At 46.0% G+C, this 19,803-nt stretch overlaps 1 protein-coding gene across 1 annotated transcript in view; it reads left to right on the top strand.

Annotated features, from left to right (window-relative positions):
- Positions 1-958: 958 nt before the first annotated feature.
- LOC120042197 (protein unc-13 homolog C-like) overlaps positions 959-19,803 on the top strand; it is a gene marked incomplete at its 3' end in the record, with an annotated part of 129,591 nt that continues 110,746 nt past the window's right edge. Inside the window, 4 exon segments of the mRNA XM_038987074.1 lie at positions 959-3,134; positions 3,137-3,173; positions 3,747-3,797; positions 4,075-5,075. Coding sequence (XP_038843002.1) covers positions 962-3,134; positions 3,137-3,173; positions 3,747-3,797; positions 4,075-5,075 — 3,262 coding nt within the window.

The raw sequence follows: 19,803 nt of genomic DNA on the forward strand, positions 1-19,803 counted from the left end.
GTGTGAAACTGTAGATATTATGGATTTTTGTGTGTGGATCACTGCGCAGGGTTTCACCTCAATGATATCAGATTAATCCTTCTTCATGATAAGAGCATTGCTGTTTTCTTGCTTTATGCAATCCTAATATCTCTGTGTGCTATATTATCTGATGATAAAGTATCTGTGTCCTAGCATATCTGTGTGCTAGTATCTCTGTGTGCTAGTATACCTGTGTCCTAGCATATCTGTGTGCTAGTATCTCTGTATGCTAGTATATCTGTGTGCTAGTATTTCTGTGTGCTAGTATATCTGTGTAGTAGTATATCTGTGGGCTAGTACATCTGTGTGTGCTGGAGTGTCTGTGTGCTAGTATCTCTGTGTGCTAGTATCTCTGTGTGCTAGTATATCTGTGTAGTAGTATATATGTGTGCTAGTATTTCTGTGTGCTAGTATATCTGTGTAGTAGTATATCTGTGTGCTAGTACATCTGTGTGTGCTGGAGTGTCTGTGTGCTAGAGTATCACTGTGCTAAATTATGTCTGTGCGATAGTACATCTGTTCTATAGTTCCAATATGTTATAGTATCTATGCTAGAGTATCTCTGTTATATTATCTATGCTAGAGTATCTCTGTTATAATATCTATGTGCTACAGTATCTTTCTTCTATGCCTTTACTAACAGTTCCCATTGTTTCTCTCTTTTTGCAGAGCAATGCGTCTGGTCCTGTGGAGAGCCAGTGGATTTCACAGTGATTCCCGTCCACGACTCGGATATACAGAGTTGGAGTTTTGACACAAGCTCATCTAAGCAGTGTGTCTGCCTGGGGGTTGACGCTCCCTCCACCGTCCCTCCTCCCCCCTCCTCCACCAACACCACCACCACCAACACTACGGCTGGCTCCTCCACCGCTGGCTCCTCAGTCCGAGCAGAGCTGCTCCACTGCATCTTTAATAGACGTCTCTCAAAGCATTGCCTTCCATGGTTTCTGCCCTGCTCCAGACCCTATCATCTTACATTGTGAAGATTTGCAAAGGAATGTTTACAAAGAAATTGGCGAATCCCACAAAGAAGAAAGAGAGTAGCGACAATAAAGAGCCCAAATTGACCACCACTGATTTGCGTGACCAAGGTAACCTGACGACGACACTCTCCACCACTCTGAAAACCACAGTGAAAAAAATCAGCAAATGCTCTTCGGCGCGTAACATCTCTCTTGAATTAGACGACGGAAAAAACGACTGCTCATCTCTCTCACCGACTTTCAGTTACCGTGTAGCGATAGCGAACGGACTCCCGAAAAACGCTCTTCTGCTGAACAATAATGAGAGTATCTTCCAGGAGATCCTCTCCATTAATAGCGAATACTCTGACTCCCTGAGCGAGGCCAAACCTGTGCGTAGATTCGATGAGCAGAAATCTCACACCATGCCAGTGAGACGGAACAGGAAGAGCCTCATTAGTCTGGCGCCCTCCGATGGCAGCTCAGAGGGTGAGAGGGTGGAGCGCTCAAGTCTGCACACTCTCCGACTTGGCGCGCTACGCAAGCTGAGGAAATGGAAAAAGAGTCAGGAGTGCGTGTCTTCGGATTCCGAGGTGAGCAACTGGAGGAAGACCCTGGGTATCCGGAGCAAGTCCCTGGACCGGGCTGGGCGACAGCAGAAGTCGACCTCTGCCTTAGAAGCCGGCTCCAGCTCTACAGGCTGCATCAACCAAACCCAGGATGTGATGGAGATGATCTTTAAGGAGCTGCAGGGCATCAGCCAGATCGAAACAGAGCTTTCAGAGCTCAGGGGACACGTCAACGCCCTGAAGAACTCCATCGACGAGATCTCCTCCAGCGTGGAGGTGGTGCAGACCGAGATCGAACAACTGCGTACTGGCTTCGTCCAGTCCCGGAGAGAGACGCGAGACATCCACGACTACATCAAGCAGGTCAGCCACCAGGCCAACAAGGCCAGCCTGAGGTTCATAAACGTCCCTGAGGAGAAGCTGGAGAAAACTGAGAGTCTCATCTATCTTATTCTAAAGGACAAAATGGGATTTGCTGAAGCACATAAAACACTTAAAATAGAGCTAGCCCATCGGTTAGGGCAGCAAAGAGAATGTTCCAATGCAAAACCTAGGCCTATTATTGTAATATTCTCAACCCCCTCAGATAGAGATTTAGTTTTGAAAAAATGCTACAAACTGAAGGGGACTGGTATATCTGTATCCACTGATAGCTTAACGACTCATGACGTGAAGGAAAAGAAAGATAAAGGAGCTATGTCCTCTTCTCAAACCTACGAGAGCATGGACATTAAGGTCTCAGCCAAGGACAAAGCTGAGAGTGATGACTGGGACTCTATGGACAGTGACAAGGAGCTAGATGAACTAAACAGGAACAAATATGCAATGGTGGTGTCTAAGCCTGTTCACAAACATAAAGCAGATAAAAAGAGGCACGGTCACCATGAGCACGGTAGCCGGTCTGCGGATGAGGCTGGCTACTCTGCCTCAGTTCACTATGCTGATGACTCCTATGATGAGTCTGACAAAACCTCCAAGCCCTACTATGGTGACCTCACCCCCGGCTGGCTCTCTCAGAGCGACTACTCCACCCCCAAGCTCAGCCGCTCCGAGTCTGACTGCTCCAAGCTCTGCCAGTCCTACTCTGAAGACTTCTCAGAAAGCCAGTACTTCAGCCGGCCCAATGGCAGCTCTCTACTATCCTCCTCAGACCAGGAGCTGTGGCAGAGGAAGCAGGAGGACATGGCGTCATCGTGGTACGCCAGCCAGACCCTCAGCCAGGAGAACCCTCCGTACGCTGAGCCCAACGAGGCCGAGACGACCGAGACCATCGACAGTGGGGTGAGCAATGGGCTGGTCTGCATGTCTGGGGATAGGAGCCATTACAGCGGCTCACAGCTGTCTCTGCAGGGAGACCTCTCCCCATGGAAGGACTGGCCTCACCTGGAGCAGGGAGCAGACTCCGGGCTGGACGCTTCCACAGAACAGAACCTGGTGTCTGAGGTCAGCAGCCCCTTTGACCCAGCTGCCATTCCTGGCTTCCCTGAGAACATCACCAAGTGTCAGGAGGTGGACCTGGCATTTGAAGGGGAGGAGACTTTCATGTTGGATATGGTGGAAAGCACCCTATTGGACACCGCCCCGCTGGAGATCACCCGACTGGAGAGTGCCCGGCTGGGTAGTGCTCCCCCCACTACTCTTTATACAGCCCCTATCGTAGCGAAAGAACCTGTTGTAACCCCGCCTGTCCATAAGCCTAAAGCTAAAGAGACTGCTAAAACGCTCCCTAAAGAAACTTCTAAAGCAGCTTCTAAAGCTAAAACACCTCCTAAAGAGTTAGCTAAAACTGTTCCTAAAGAGGTTGCTAAGACTATTCCTAAAGAGGTTGCTAAAACACCTACTAAAGAGTTAGCTAAAACTGTTCCTAAAGAGGTTGCTAAGACTATTCCTAAAGAGGTTGCTAAAACACCTCCTAAAGAGTTAGCTAAAACTGTTCCTAAAGAGGTTGCTAAAACTGTCCCTAAAGAGGTTGCTAAAACTATTCCTAAAGAGGTTGCTAAACCTATTCCTAACGAGGTTGCTAAAACTATTCCTAAAGAGGTTTCTAACACTATTTATAAAGTGACTTCTAAACCGGCAAAAGAGGTTGCTAAATCAATTGCTGAAGAGGCTGCTAAAACTATTAAACTAAGAGAAACAGCCAAAATGATTCCTAAAGAGAAAGTTAAAACACCTCCGAAAGAAATTGTTAAAGTTATTCATACAGAGGCTCCTAAAACTCCTCTGAAAGACACTCCCATAACAAGCCCAAAAGAAACTCCCAAAACAAGTCCGAAAAACACTCCCAAAACAAGTCCAAAAGAGGCTGTGAAAATACTTCCCAACAACACTCCTAAAACAAGTCCAAAAGAGGCTGTGAAAACACCTCCCAGAGACACTTCTAAAACTCGTCCAAAAGAGACACCTAAAATGGTTCCTAAAGGGGCATCTAACACGCTTCCTAAAATGGCAGCTAAAGAAGCCCCTGAACTATCCACCCAAACATTCCCTGAGCTTGATGTCAAACACAGCTTCCAACCGAGCCAGACCAAGTCATCCACCATGTACCGTAGCCAGAGCGAGATCCGGTCCGAGAAAGTTGTAGAGGAGGTGCCCAAGTCCTGGAGCAGCCGCCTCAGCATCGACCTCACCGACAAAGCTCCGTCCTTCAGCTTTGGGTTCGGCTCCACCCTGAAGAAGGCAAAATCAGCCCTGGAGGTGGTGTGGAAGTCAGGCCCTCCACCTAGTGCCGCTCCCCCGGAGCCACCCCCAGACTCAGGCTCCTTCATGGGCCGCTTCCGCACACTGTCCACCTCCACGGCCAACGACTCCAGCACCACCATCGACTCAGACGTCTACACAGATTCCTTCGTCTACAAGGCTGAAGATGAAGATGAGGCTGCCGCTGGTGACCAGCTGGAGGACAACGAGACCGCCTATGTCGGGGTGATGGAGCAGGTCCTGGCCAACCTGGAGAACCGGTCCAACGCCAACGACACAGAAGAGACAGAGGAGTTTGAGGAGCCCATACTGGATTATGATCCTGATGCCTCTCAGGATTATGTCTCTGAAGACTATGAGGCTACCACCCAGGATTACGAGGACTCTGAGGAAGTTGAGGCCACCCAGGAGGCTGCAGTCGTTCTGGAGTATGACTGTAGTCTGGACGAGCAGTACGACGAGGAGTACAGTGAGGATTACATTGATGATGCCATGACGGGGGACACGGCAGAGGACACAGCAGCGTATGAGGCCATGGTGGAGTATGTTGAGGTGGAGGAGCCTGACGAGGAGGAAGAAGAGGAGGAGGAAGAGGAGTTAATGGAGGACATGGAAGAGGGGGATGAGATGGAGGAGACCTCCGAAGCGTCTGCGTCGGAGAGGACGGAAAACCTAGAGGATGAGAACAAAAACATTCCGGAGAAGGAGGAGATGCCTGCAGAGGCTCCGCCCAAAAAGCGCATCCGTCCTACATTTAAGGAGGCTGCGCTGAGGGCCTACAGGAAGCAGATGGACGAGCTGCAGCAGCAGATCCTGGCTGGAGGTAGCTACACCTTCTCTTTACTACATTTTACCTCACTTTACTACACTACACTTTACTTCACTTTACTACACTTTACTACACTTTACTACACATTACAACCTGATCTGGTTCGCACTGTATAACCAACTGCTATGGTAGTTGTCATGCCAAGTTTGACCATTGGATCTGGCAAGACAGCACAAACAGATCTGGGACCAGGCTGCTACACTTTATCTTATCTCTTTACTCATCTTTGGCATTGTACCAGTGTAGTGCAGAAAGGGTTACACTATATTACTCAGAGTTTTACTCAGTTCAGGTCATAAGGTTCAAATTATGGTATGTATGTCATAACAAAGTCATTACATCATCCACTGTGGATATCAGTCATACAGTTAACAGTACAGTAACATGTAAAGTATGCACTATAAAATAGATATGTTTGTGTACTATCTGACTTTTATCCATGAGATTTGAACACAGACATTTATCTGAGTTGAGATGTGGAATGATTCGTGTCAGTTGAACATGTCTTTGGTAGAGAATCCTTGAGGATCAGATAGAGGCCTGTAGTGGAATATGTATGCTCTGAGCTCCTGGAAACCCCCAGCGTCTGTTCCACTGGTGTTGGGATTTCAGGGACTTTTAGGTTGACTTTGACTGTTTGATTTGCTCCTGGCATCTTCTGGAATTGGTCATTGATTTTGTGCTTGATGCTAATATGAAGGGACGACTGTTTTCTTTGAAGGTGGGCAAGGTTAGTGTCAGGGTTAGAGGTATGTATAACATAATCCTCGTGGTGCAGCACTTTATAGCTGACTTAAACTGATGGATTTTTATTTTAGAATGCAAGGGTCTTTTTCAATTAGAGAGTTGTCTGATTTTTTGTGAGTATGTCTCTTCCTCATGAACATTTAATGGATCTAAAACGGTACAACACCCATGTTCCAGGGAACAATGCAATCAGATTAGCTCAGACTCGAACAACATGGATTCCATCCATTACCATCGACCATCAGGGATATTCAGACAATGAAAGCAAAAAAACGCACTGTTTCTGACAGCTTAGAAATATGAACTAAAAACTAAACCTCAAATTCAAGTGGTGTGTGTTTACCATGCCTGGAGCCACGTTATCCTTTCCATTTAGTGAACTAGGTCTATTCTCCACATTAGCCTTTCCATTTAGTGAACTAGGTCTATTCTCCACATTACCCTTTCCATTTAGTGAACTAGGTCTATTCTCCACATTAGCCTTTCCATTTAGTGAACTAGGTCTATTCTCCACATTACCCTTTCCATTCAGTGAACTAGGTCTATTCTCCACATTACCCTTTCCATTTAGTGAACTAGGTCTATTCTCCACATTACCCTTTCCATTCAGTGAACTAGGTCTATTCTCCACATTACCCTTTCCATTTAGTGAACTAGGTCTATTCTCCACATTACCCTTTCCATTTAGTGAACTAGGTCTATTCTCCACATTACCCTTTCCATTCAGTGAACTAGGTCTATTCTCCACATTACCCTTTCCATTTAGTGAACTAGGTCTATTCTCCACATTACCCTTTCCATTCAGTGAACTAGGTCTATTCTCCACATTACCCTTTCCATTTAGTGAACTAGGTCTATTCTCCACATTACCCTTTCCATTTAGTGAACTAGGTCTATTCTCCACATTACCCTTTCCATTCAGTGAACTAGGTCTATTCTCCACATTACCCTTTCCATTTAGTGAACTAGGTCTATTCTCCACATTACCCTTTCCATTTAGTGAACTAGGTCTATTCTCCACATTACCCTTTCCATTCAGTGAACTAGGTCTATTCTCCACATTACCCTTTCCATTTAGTGAACTAGGTCTATTCTCCACATTACCCTTTCCATTTAGTGAACTAGGTCTATTCTCCACATTACCCTTTCCATTCAGTGAACTAGGTCTATTCTCCACATTACCCTTTCCATTCAGTGAACTAGGTCTATTCTCCACATTACCCTTTCCATTTAGTGAACTAGGTCTATTCTCCACATTACCCTTTCCATTTAGTGAACTAGGTCTATTCTCCACATTACCCTTTCCATTCAGTGAACTAGGTCTATTCTCCACATTACCCTTTCCATTCAGTGAACTAGGTCTATTCTCCACATTACCCTTTCCATTCAGTGAACTAGGTCTATTCTCCACATTACCCTTTCCATTCAGTGAACTAGGTCTATTCTCCACATTAGCCTTTCCATTTAGTGAACTAGGTCTATTCTCCACATTACCCTTTCCATTTAGTGAACTAGGTCTATTCTCCACATTACCCTTTCCATTTAGTGAACTAGGTCTATTCTCCACATTACCCTTTCCATTTAGTGAACTAGGTCTATTCTCCACATTACCCTTTCCATTTAGTGAACTAGGTCTATTCTCCACATTACCCTTTCCATTTAGTGAACTAGGTCTATTCTCCACATTACCCTTTCCATTCAGTGAACTAGGTCTATTCTCCACATTACCCTTTCCATTTAGTGAACTAGGTCTATTCTCCACATTACCCTTTCCATTTAGTGAACTAGGTCTATTCTCCACATTACCCTTTCCATTTAGTGAACTAGGTCTATTCTCCACATTACCCTTTCCATTTAGTGAACTAGGTCTATTCTCCACATTACCCTTTCCATTTAGTGAACTAGGTCTATTCTCCACATTACCCTTTCCATTCAGTGAACTAGGTCTATTCTCCACATTACCCTTTCCATTTAGTGAACTAGGTCCGTCAATGCTTTTAGTGGAACTTTGACCAACTTTTAAGAGTTTGATAATAATGTCAAAATATGATTTGTCTTATTGCTCTGCTATTACATTTCCCCTTGGGATCTGCTGAATCAACCGGTATACCTTAGACTAAGGCTGGAATCTCATGAAACCTGCTGAAATTATATTATTATTTCGCTTAAAAATGCTCATTTTGATTAAAGTGAATATTAGATTTGTTTTGTTACACCTCAAAAAACGTGATTTAATTAATCTGATTTCACTTACTGGAATAATGCTTTTTTCTGCAGCTCAGGTTTACAGACAAAACCGCAAGCTTAATCAGACAAACATATGGCCAAAGAAAAATGATTTATGGGTCAGTATGAGTGGTTATTATTGATTTAGTGAAGCAAACAATGAACTGTTTTAAGTGGAATGAAGAAAGGTTTTTAAATCAGAGCTATGGCGGGACCAGGGGAATAGCCTGTCTCTTGTTTAAAGTGAACAAGCTCTTGACCTACATGTGGTAGGAGCTATAGTGCACGGCTACACTCACAGCACAGCACAGCACACACACACACACACACACACACACACACACACACACACACACACACACACACACACACACACACACACACACACACACACACACACACACACACACACACACACACACACACACACAGCACACACACACACACAGCATGCACAGATACAGCAGTAAATCATGTACACAGTATATTGGATACAGCAAACTCACACTAAATGAAATATACAGTATAGGCTAATGGATACAGCATACTCACACCTATATCTTAAGTAAGGTATGTAGGATACAACATACCCCTTTATTATAGACACATTATATTAAATATAAATACATACAGTACATATTTTCAAAGACTTGATCTTTTAGCAGGGGGTGTACTTTGCACTTTTCCTTGGTAATTGGTTTCATTACCAGGCAAGCTAAAGCAAACACACCTCAAGCATTGTAAAGTATTAGATGCTTGTATTTTACCCAGTTCAGATATGGCTACAGCTAATGCTGCTGCTATTGTTATTACTTGTTATTTTGTCATTGCTAGTTATTTTGCTATTGCTAGTTATTTTGCTATTGTTTATTCTATTGCTATTGCTAATTCTGTTTCTAGTTATATTGCTATTGCTACATCTATTTCTATTGGTAATTAAAATGTATTTTGCAATTGCTATAGCCTAATCTATTTTTATTTCTGCAGCTACTACTATACTGTACATGCATGAATACAGCTACAGCTACTTACAGCTACAGCTATTGCTACTAACACTGCTGTTGTTAGTGTTAGTGTTACAGCTGCCACTACTGTATTGAGATGCTAATTTGGGCTCCCAAGGGCATTCTCTAACCAGGTCAGCCTTGCTTAAAATATGTATATGAGTTTTGTATGGTAGTGTACTGTAGCCTCTTTCTACTACTACTGCTGCCATTGTTGGCTGCGGATGGTTTTTCCTGGGAGAGGCAGAGAAAGGCAGACCCTGGTCCTGGCACACTGTGCCACATTCTATAAGCGTCTATATATAAAAGCTGCAAATAAAGTGGCATTAAAAAGGAAAGCAGGAGAGGGAGTTGTGTTATGTTAATTGTTGTGATGCGGTCCTACTAACTCTGGGCCTAGATTGCTGTTCAAATACCAATACTCTCAGTTGACTGGCTCTGTGGCTCTGCCCTGGCTCCAGATCTGCAGTAGTCAGAAACAAACTGGCCAAAGGACAGTCAGGCAAATGCCAGATGTGTTGATCCATCTATAGCCAAGTGGACCAGTCTAAATTGGGTTTTTATGCACAGAATTATCATTATTTGGCTAATAATGGGGGCCTCAAGGTAAAAATTGGCTGGTATGTTTGGATTTCTGGTCCCAGTCTGTCCCTGGCAGCAGACGTTCCAGTGGTTTAGGCTGTGGGAGGGATTATCAACAAGGATTCTGAGCTCACGTGGAGCGTCTTCCTCCCTCCTTGAGAATGGCTGTAGTTCTGAGTCCCTCTCTCTCCCTTCCTGGAAAAATGGCTGTATAGCTTTGACTCTGTCTTTCTCTCTCACTGGAAATGGCTGAGGCTTTGAGTCCGTCTCCCTGCCTCTGTCTGCCACAGCCACAACACAAGAGGAAGCATCCCAAATGCAATTGGACTCCTTTAGTGATGGTGTTACATGATGCAGAGAGTTTGAGTGCTGCAGCCTATGGGAAACCACTGATTCTGGGCAGGCCCCACTTGAATTTTTAGTAGCTACAGATTTATGGACATAGCCACTACTTCTACCATGTACGACCACTCCACAGATCCTACAAGCATTCAGACTGACAGGGCGTACTAGACTACTGTTCATAACTAGCACTGGCATAACACAGTTTCTCTGGACCCCCTGCAAGATCGGAGTTGCCCCCCCGTTATCTCATGTTAAACCTAACATTTCACAAAGCTATGCATGGTGTCGCATGGTATCGCAATGCTGCAATTTTTAGACTGCTGGCTGGTGGAAATAATGTAATTACTTGTTCAGTAATTAAAGTTGGAAATTCTAACATTTCAGATTGTAAGATAAATGTTCGATGCCACAGCATACTAATCAGCTACCAATATAACTGTCCTGTATAGGCTACTTGAACCTGCAGGACATGAGCCGGCCTCCCAGCTTGGATAGAAAGTAGTTGTGCGTAAAACCAGTCTATTAATGCCAAATAATACAGTCAATCACCCTCAAAACACTAGCTTACTAGGGATTGTTTCCTTATGCAGTGTACTGTCTATAGCTATATACCATATTTAGCTGCTATTTCTAAAAAAAAAAATTATACAAATTACACATAAAATAGCCTAACAATGAGGGAAAAATAAGTCGATTTGAGGATAAATTCAGCCACTATTTATTGTTGAACTCAGCGGGTTTTGTCTGGCTAATAGTCTACACAAATGGGCTGCAATATTCAAGGTAAATTAAATTAAATCAAATTAAATCCAACTTGAAACACTCCCCTGATCTCCTGAAGTCCTCCTTATTTGTCTGCAAATGTTTTTATCATGGCCTGTACGTCCAGGTTGTGGACTGTTTTCCATACTGAGTATTGCCAACCTAGACAGTCTTTCCTGAGACATTTTTCATTATTCTGTATTTCCATTGTGCTGCACACAATTTAAACTTAGTCTTGAATGATGCATGCCAAGATATACCACAGATAAGGGATAGGTCATGCAGGTTCACTAGTATGAATGAAATCGAAAACTGCTTTTTTTGTTCAAGCCCTCAAGAACTGTTGTCTGCTAAAGATGATAATTTGTTTGCATCTGGCAATTTATTGACTGTCCAGTATCCAGATTACCTGTCCCCAGAGCTTCCTATACAGTGAATCTCTTTTCATAACGTGTTGAGGCCGGCAATTAAGGATAATGAGAGGCTCAATTAAAGCTGTTGCAGAACTGCTGTATTTGAAGCACCACTCCCCCTGCAGTTTACCTGATGTTGCTATGGCAATCAAGCTGTTTTTCCTATCCATGTAACTGTTACTACTGCGGAGAGATTCTTTTCTAAGCTAAAACTCATAAAGACCTACTAAGAAGCATTAGGCTGTCGGTCTGAAATGAGCTTTTGAACACCTGAGTAAGCTCCACTCATTGCACTGGCACCGTCGTAGCCTTGACCACAACATTTGATCACCGATATCACCTTATACTTGCAGTGAGTTAAATGCTTTCTTTTCAAGGCCTGAGGCACTTTTTCAGTCACATTCCTGAAGCCCAAGAAACAAACACTTAGCTTCCTAGTACATATGGAAATTAAACAGTTGATGAATTACTTCTTGGAGGGTTACTGTCAAAATGACATCGATGACAGGTGCAATGGTCCCCAGAGCTTGTGGAACCTCCTGCCTTGTGCGGGAGGTCCCACGAGGTGGTGTCCGGTACGCCAGCGATAACTAATGCAATGGTGCACTGAATCTGTTTCATTGTTTATCATGGTTTCTGTAATATCATTATTATGTTAAATGTCATCAGCGTGAGAACTTGTGATGAGTCATGAGAACTCTCTTCTCTCCCTCTTTTCTTTCTCTTATTTTCTCTTCCTCTCTCTCACTTCCCTCCTCTCTCTATCTTCTCCCCCCTCGCTCCCTTCTCTCTCTTCCTCTACTATTCTAGTTCCCCCCCTCTCACCCCTCTCGCTGTTACTTTTTCTAATTATTTGTGTGTTGGTATTGAGTCCCAGCCTCACAGACCCTGGTGAGAAGGGTCAGTAGGCCTACCTGGTTATATTGTCAGCCTGCACCAGACTATTCCGAAGTGTGGAATTGCACACTTCCCGTCATGGACTCCCTCCAGACAATTTTTAAGCCAATCCAATGCTTTTAAATCTATGACTGGAATTGTGTGGGTGTGGGATGGAGAATTTGGCCAAAACCTAAGGCTCCTAATGGGAAGCGCTTCAGTACCCGATTATATTACTAGCCTGAAGCCAGCTAGCTTCTGGTTATATTGTTAGCCTGAAGACGGCTAGCTGCTGCTCATACTGTATTGTTACCAGGAAAGCTATCTTCTGGTTATATTGTTTGCCTGCAGAAGGCTAGCTGCTGGTCATACTGCATTGTTAGCCTGCAGAAGGCTAGCTGCTAGTTATACTGTTTTGTTAGCGTGCATCAAGGCTAGATGCTGGTCATACTGTATTGTTAGCCTGCAGAAAGCTAGCTGCTAGTTATACTGTATTGTTAGCCTGCAGAAGGCTAGCTGCTGGTCATACTGTATTGTTAGCCTGCAGAAGGCTAGCTGCTGGTCATACTGTATTGTTAGCCTGCATCAAGGCTAGCTGCTGGTCATACTGTATTGTTAGCCTTCAGAAGGCTAGCTGCTGGTCATACTGTATTGTTAGCCTGCAGAAGGCTAGCTGCTGGTCATACTGTATTGTTAGCATGCATCAAGGCTAGCTGCTGGTCATACTGTATTGTTAGCCTGCAGAAGGCTAGCTGCTGGTCATACTGTATTGTTAGCCTGCAGGGGAGGGTCAGTGCTTGTTGATGGTTAGCTTGCAGGCCTCCTAGTTAAACTGTTAGCTCGCAGCAGGCTAGCTGCTTCACTGACTTCGGATCAATGCCCTCTGTGGCCATGCTCTGTTGTATTATAGTCTATTTATGTCACGTTCGTTGTTACGTGAAAGAGAGGAGGACCAAGGCGCAGCGTGAAATGAACACATATTTAATCAACGAAGACGAAGAACACTTACAAACTAAACAAAACAACAAACCGACGAACGTGAAGCTATAATAATGACAAGTGCAGACACAGGCAACATAGACATAGACAATCACCCACAAACTACCTAATGACTATGGTTGCCTAAATATGGCTCCCAATCAGAGACAACGATAGACAGCTGTCTTTGATTGAGAACCAATCTAGGCAACCATAGACATACATACACCTAGACTAAACACTGACCCATAAACATACAAAAAACCCTAGACAATACAAAACACATACTTCCCCCATGTCACACCCTGACCTAACTAAAATATTAAAGAAAACAAAGATAACTAAGGCCAGGGCGTGACAGTACCCCCCCCCAAAGGTGCGGACTCCGGCCGCAAAACCTGACATAGAAGGGGAGGGTCCGGGTGGGCCTTCTTACGGCGGCGGCTCGGGTGCGGGACGTGGCCCCGACTCCACCATAGTCAATACCCGCTTTGGTGGCGCCTCTGGAGCGAGGACCCTTACAGCGAGTCCCGGACTGAAGACCATCCTAGAGGGCGCCACTGGACGGGGGGGCAGCTCCGGACTGAGGGGCAGCTCCGGACTGAGGGGCAGCTCCGGACTGAGGGGCAGCTCCGGACTGAGGGGCAGCTCCGGACTGAGGGGACTGAGGGGGCTGAGGGGCAGCTCCGGACTGAATGGCAGCTCCGGACTGTAGGGCAGCTCATGACTGGAGGGCAGCTCATGACTGGAGGGCAGCTCATGACTGGAGGGCAGCTCATGACTGGAAGGCAGCTCATGACTGGAAGGCAGCTCATGACTGGAAGGCAGCTCATGACTGGAAAGCAGCTCATGACTGGCTGATGGCTCTGGCAGGTCATGGCTGACTGACGGCTCTGGCGGGTCATGGCTGACTGACGGCTCTGGCGGGTCATGGCTGACTGACGGCTCTGGCGGGTCATGGCTGACTGATGGCTCTGGCAGGTCATGGCTGACTGACGGCTCTGGCCGGTCATGGCTGACTGACGACTCTGGCAGGTCATGGCTGACTGACGACTCTGGCAGGTCATGGCTGACTGACGACTCTGGCAGGTCATGGCTGACTGACGACTCTGGCCGGTCATGACTGGCGGGCGGCTCCGGCAGCTCCTGACAGGCGGGCGGCTCCGGCAGCTCCTGACTGGCGGGCGGCTCCGGCAGCTCCTGACTGGCGGGCGGCTCTGGCAGCTCCTGACTGGCGGGCGGTTCTGGCAGCTCCTGACTGGCGGGAGGCTCTGGCAGCTCCTGACTGGCGGGCGGCTCTAGCAGCTCCTGACTGGCGAGCGGCTCTAGCAGCTCCTGACTGGCGGGCGGCTCTGGCGGGCTCCTGACTGGCGGGCGGCTCTGGCGGGCTCCTGACTGGCGGGCGGCTCTGGCGGCTCCTGACTGGCGGGCGGCTCTGGCGGCTCCTGACTGACAGACGGCTCTAATGGCTCCTGACTGACGGACGGCTCTAATGGCTCGGGACAGACGGGCGGCTCTGACGGCTCGGGACAGACGGGCGGCTCAGATGGCGCTGGGCAGGCGGGCGGCTCAGATGGCGCTGGGCAGGCAGGCAGCTCAGATGGCGCTGGGCAGGCAGGCAGCTCAGATGGCGCTGGGCAGGCGGGCAGCTCAGACGGCGCTGGGCAGACGGGCAGCTCAGACGGCGCTGGGCAGACGGGCAGCTCAGGCGGCGCTGGGCAGACGGGCAGCGCAGGCAGCGCTGGGCAGACGGGCAGCGCAGGCGGCGTTGGGCAGACGAGCAGTGCAGGCGGCGCTGGGGAGACGACCGACTCTGACCTGCTGAGGTGCACAGTAGGCCTGGTGCGTGGTGCCGGAACTGGTGGTACCGGACTGGAGACACGCACCACTAGGCGAGTGCGGGGAGCAGGAACAGGGCACACTGGACTCTCAAGGCGCACTATATGCCTGGTGCGTGGTACCGGCACTGATGGTACCAGGCTGAGGGCACGCACCTCAGGGCGAGTGCGGGGAGAAGGAACAGTGCATACAGGGCTCTGGAGACGTACAGGAGGCTTGGTGCGTGGTGTAGGCACTGGTGGTACTGGGCTGGGAACACTCACCACTGGTCGAGTGCGAGGGGCTGCCACAGGAGAGCTGGTGCGTGGGGCTGCCACAGGAGAGCTGGTGCACTGAGCTGGCACAGGACGTGCAGGGCTAGGGAGGCGCACAGGAGGCCTGGTGCGTGGTGCTGGCACAGTCTTCACCAGACTGCTAGCACGCACCTCAGGACGAGTATGGAGAGCTGACTCAGGTGACATCAAATCCCGCACACGCTCCTTCAAGCGGATGCGGTGCTTTATGCTCCACACCAGCAAATCCCTCATTTCTCTCTCCTCCAATTTCCCCATTAATTCATCCACAGTCTCAGCTTCACTCCCCTTGCTCACCTCCAATTCCACCTCGACTGGCTCTGGTTCCATCTTCGGCTCCTTACAGTAAGCACGGGGAACTGGCTCAAGTCTCCTACTTGACCCAGCTACACTCCCCGAGAGCCCCCCCCCCAATAAATTTTTGGGGCTGCCAGCCGCTCTGCCGTGCTAGCTCCTCATACCGGCGCCTCTCTGCTTTCGCTGCCTCCAGCTCTGCCTTGGGGCGGCGATATTCCCCTGGTTGTGCCCAGGGTCCTCCGCCGTCTAATATTTCCTCCCAATTCCAATAGTCCTGCGATCGCTGCTGCTGCCTTGTATCACGCTGCTTGGTCCGGTTTTGGTGGGTGATTCTGTCACGTTCGTCGTTACGTGAAAGAGAGGAGGACCAAGGCGCAGCGTGAAATTAACACATATTTAATCAACGAAGACGAAGAACACTTACAAACTAAACAAAACAACAAACCGACGAACGTGAAGCTATAATAATGACAAGTGCAGACACAGGCAACATAGACATAGACAATCACCCACAAACTACCTAATGACTATGGTTGCCTAAATATGGCTCCCAATCAGAGACAACGATAGACAGCTGTCTCTAATTGAGAACCAATCTAGGCAACCATAGACATGCATACACCTAGACTAAACACTGCCCCATAAACATACAAAAACCCCTAGACAATACAAAACACATACTTCCCCCATGTCACACCCTGACCTAACTAAAATAATAAAGAAAACAAAGATAACTAAGGCCAGGGCGTGACAATTTATTCAACTGTGCGACCAAGACACTATCCACTTCATATTTGTAACACAGTCATACTTAGCATATTCATAATTTATACTGTATATCCTATTGTGTACATATCTGTTTTATTACTATGCATGCTACTTTACTCGAATTACTTGTTATTTTTTGTGACTTTTGATTGTTATTGATATTTTACTGCAATGTTGAGGCTAGTATGCAAGCATTTCACTGCACCTTTTGTGCCTGCTGTAAACTGTGTATGTAACGAATACAATTAGAGGTGTTTGGAGGGGTCGTGCTTGGTGATGGTTAGCTTGCAGCTTGCTAGGCCTCCTAGTTAAACTGTTAGCTTGCAGCAGGCTAGTTCCTTCACTGACTTCGGATCAATGCCCTGTGTGACCATAAGTGTTCCTCTGCATCTGACTAGCTAGATTTACTGTTATCTCAATGAGGTTGCTGACAACATAACCAGCTTTCCTCTTAAAAATCGATTATGTTTTGTTTCCTTTCCAGTGATTTAAGTTGTTCTTTTTTATAACCTTTTAAAACTTCTTTGTATTACGTGTCTCAGTGGCATAGCTGGACCTTGCTAGAACTTACCCAGATTTGCCTTAGCTGTGAGTGGCACCTAGATTTCCTGCATATTAACTGTACCTATGCTAGCTGTGCTATGTTTCCAGATTTGCTGCTAGACAAATTGTATTTTAGCTGTATCTAAATTTGCTGCGCCTAGTGTATCTTAGCTGTACCTGTATACTTAGCAGACCTGCATTAGTTTTTCCTATGTTACAGTAGCTGTACCTATCATAGTAGCTTCACTGATCTTAACATGGCTAAAGAGGTACATTGAGTCCAGTGTTGGGGCTAGCAGGTTGTTTCAAGATGTATTCTTTACATGTGCTGAAGAGATCAATGGAAGGCAGACCATGGGGGATGGAACAAGATGTATTCTTTACATGTGCTGAAGAGATCAATGGAAGGCAGACCATGGGGGATGGAACAAGATGTATTCTTTACATGTGCTGAAGAGATCAATGGAAGGCAGACCATGGGGGATAGAACAAGATGTATTCTTTACATGTGCTGAAGAGATCAATGGAAGGCAGACCATGGGGGATGGAACAAGGATGCTGTCATTGGCACCCATTCAAAAAAGATGATTTAACAAAGTGGATATTTGTCAAGTCTGTAATGATTTATGTGTTCTAACAGGCCCACAATATGGTTAATAAAATCTGATTTGCATGCTGCATAATATTTAGAAGTTTTCCTTTCAGGTTGAGAAAATAAATATGCTAAATCTCCCGTTTCGAAAAGCTAGCCATATAGAAATTGGTGGTGGTATTTGCAGTCATTTTTATATGTAATGCAGTTGATTGGTGACAATGACATTAACATGTAATGGGGTTGACACACATACAAACATTGTATGCTCATTTTTACCAACATAGTGTTAAATACACTTAATTAAACAATAGCTTAAATGTATAGGCTAACTTTGATGGGCGGCAATGAGGAGATTTTTGATCTATCCCCCATGAGGGACAAGTGTGTGGTGTTTCCATGGCATTTCCATTGTTATGTTTGAACTCTTTCCTGATCTATAGTTTCCTAGTGTGTTCAGAGTCTGGGGTTGCCTTGTACGGTGATGACAGAGGTCTCTCAGTGGCAGCTAGCGCTGACCTGCCTTCTGTAAACAATGCTAGTTCACACAGTGACTGCATCCCAATTGGCACCTATGGGCCCTGACCAAAAGCAGTGCACTATATAGGAAATAGGGTGGCAATGGGATGCAACAATGTATCACTAACTCTCTGTCAATGTTGCTGTAGGACTTAGTCCTAGTATATCACAAGTGTTGTTTTTTATGTGTGGCAGTATTTGATCTTGATTATGCTGACACTTATCAGTGGCAGATCAATAGTAAAGTCATTACACTGCCCTGTACTGTGTAGCGCTATCTCTTTAAGACTACAACATTATCATCAACGGTTCAACACCTAGGACACTGTCCGGTGTAGCCCTGTTTATTTAAAGGATGTTTGTAGTTTACTTTAGGGTTATGGAGAGACATAAAAGTTATCATTGGGTTAGCGTACCGCTGTCCACCGCCAATCATTTTCTGTCAGTTAAATATGCAGTGACTGCATTATTAAAAACACTATCATCAAAAGCATGTCTCACAGAATTTCAGAGTTCACATCTGCTAAATAACTTACAGTATCAGTCCATGTATTAGAGTATTGTATTGTCATTCCTCCATATAGTACATGGTATATTGGTAATTCAGTACATTGTACATTGGTATTTCTATTGTACATTGAATGGGGCAGAAACTGGATTATTTCACTGTGTTACAGTACCGTATGTGTCTATTCATAGTTACTATCCCTCCGGCACAAACTGACTGTCTCTGTCTGTATAAATTTGTTGGGAAAAACTGAAGTAAAAAATACTGTACTGAAACATCTCTATAGTACTGAAATATGTTTATCCCTATATACCACTTTAATTTAGCAGATGTTTTATCCAAATGGATTTCCATTCAAGTGAGTGCATGTATTTTTATTATGTGTATGTGACCCCTGCAGGAATTGAACCTCCGACCTTGGCGTTGCTGCTAATGATAATAATAATAATAATAATACATTGCATTTGTAGAGCGCTTTTCATTTATAGACATAAATCACAAAGCTCTAGTAACTGAGCAACAGAACCATGTAACGGCTGTCCTCCTCCTCTTCAGACGAAGAGGAGGAGTAGGGATTGGACCAAAGTGCAGCGTGATATTTGGACATAACGAAGTTTATTAAAGTACAGACGAAAACCGAACACACTTCAACAAACTACAAAATAAGAAAACGAACGATGTAGACAGACCTGAACATAGAACTTACATAAAGACACGAAGAACTCACGAACAGGAACAGACTACATCAAACGAACGAACAAACCGAAACAGTCCCGTGTGGTGCAACATACACAGACACAGAAGACAACCACCCACAAACAAACAGTGTGAACAGCCTACCTTTATATGGTTCTCAATCAGAGGAAAAGTCAAACACCTGTCTCTGATTGAGAACCATATAAGGCTAATTACAAACCACCTAAACATAGAAACACAAAACATAGAATGCCCACCCCAACTCACGCCCTGACCAACTAAACACATACAAAATAACAGAAAACAGGTCAGGAACGTGACAGAACCCCCCCCCCCCTCAAGGTGCGAACTCCGGACGCACCACCAAAAGTCTAGGGGAGGGTCTGGGTGGGCATCTGTCCACGGTGGCGGCTCAGGCTCTGGGCGTGGTCCCCATCCCACCATAATAAATCCCCGCTTCTTTAACCTCCTCCCAATGACCACCCTCCAAATTAACCTTACTGGATTAAGGGGCAGCACCGGAATGAGGGGCAGCAACGGAATGAGGGGCAGCACTGGAATGAGGGGCAACACCAGAATGAGGGGCAACACCAGAATGAGGGGCAACACCAGAATGACTGGCGGATCCTGGCTGGCTGGCTCTGGCGGATCCTGGCTGGATGACGGCTCTGGCTGGTCATGGCTGGATGACGGCTCTGGCTGGTCATGGCTGGATGACGGCTCTGGCTGGTCAT

This window comes from Salvelinus namaycush, unplaced genomic scaffold (genome assembly GCF_016432855.1).
Source record: "Salvelinus namaycush isolate Seneca unplaced genomic scaffold, SaNama_1.0 Scaffold632, whole genome shotgun sequence".
NCBI classification, from domain to species: domain Eukaryota; kingdom Metazoa; phylum Chordata; class Actinopteri; order Salmoniformes; family Salmonidae; genus Salvelinus; species Salvelinus namaycush.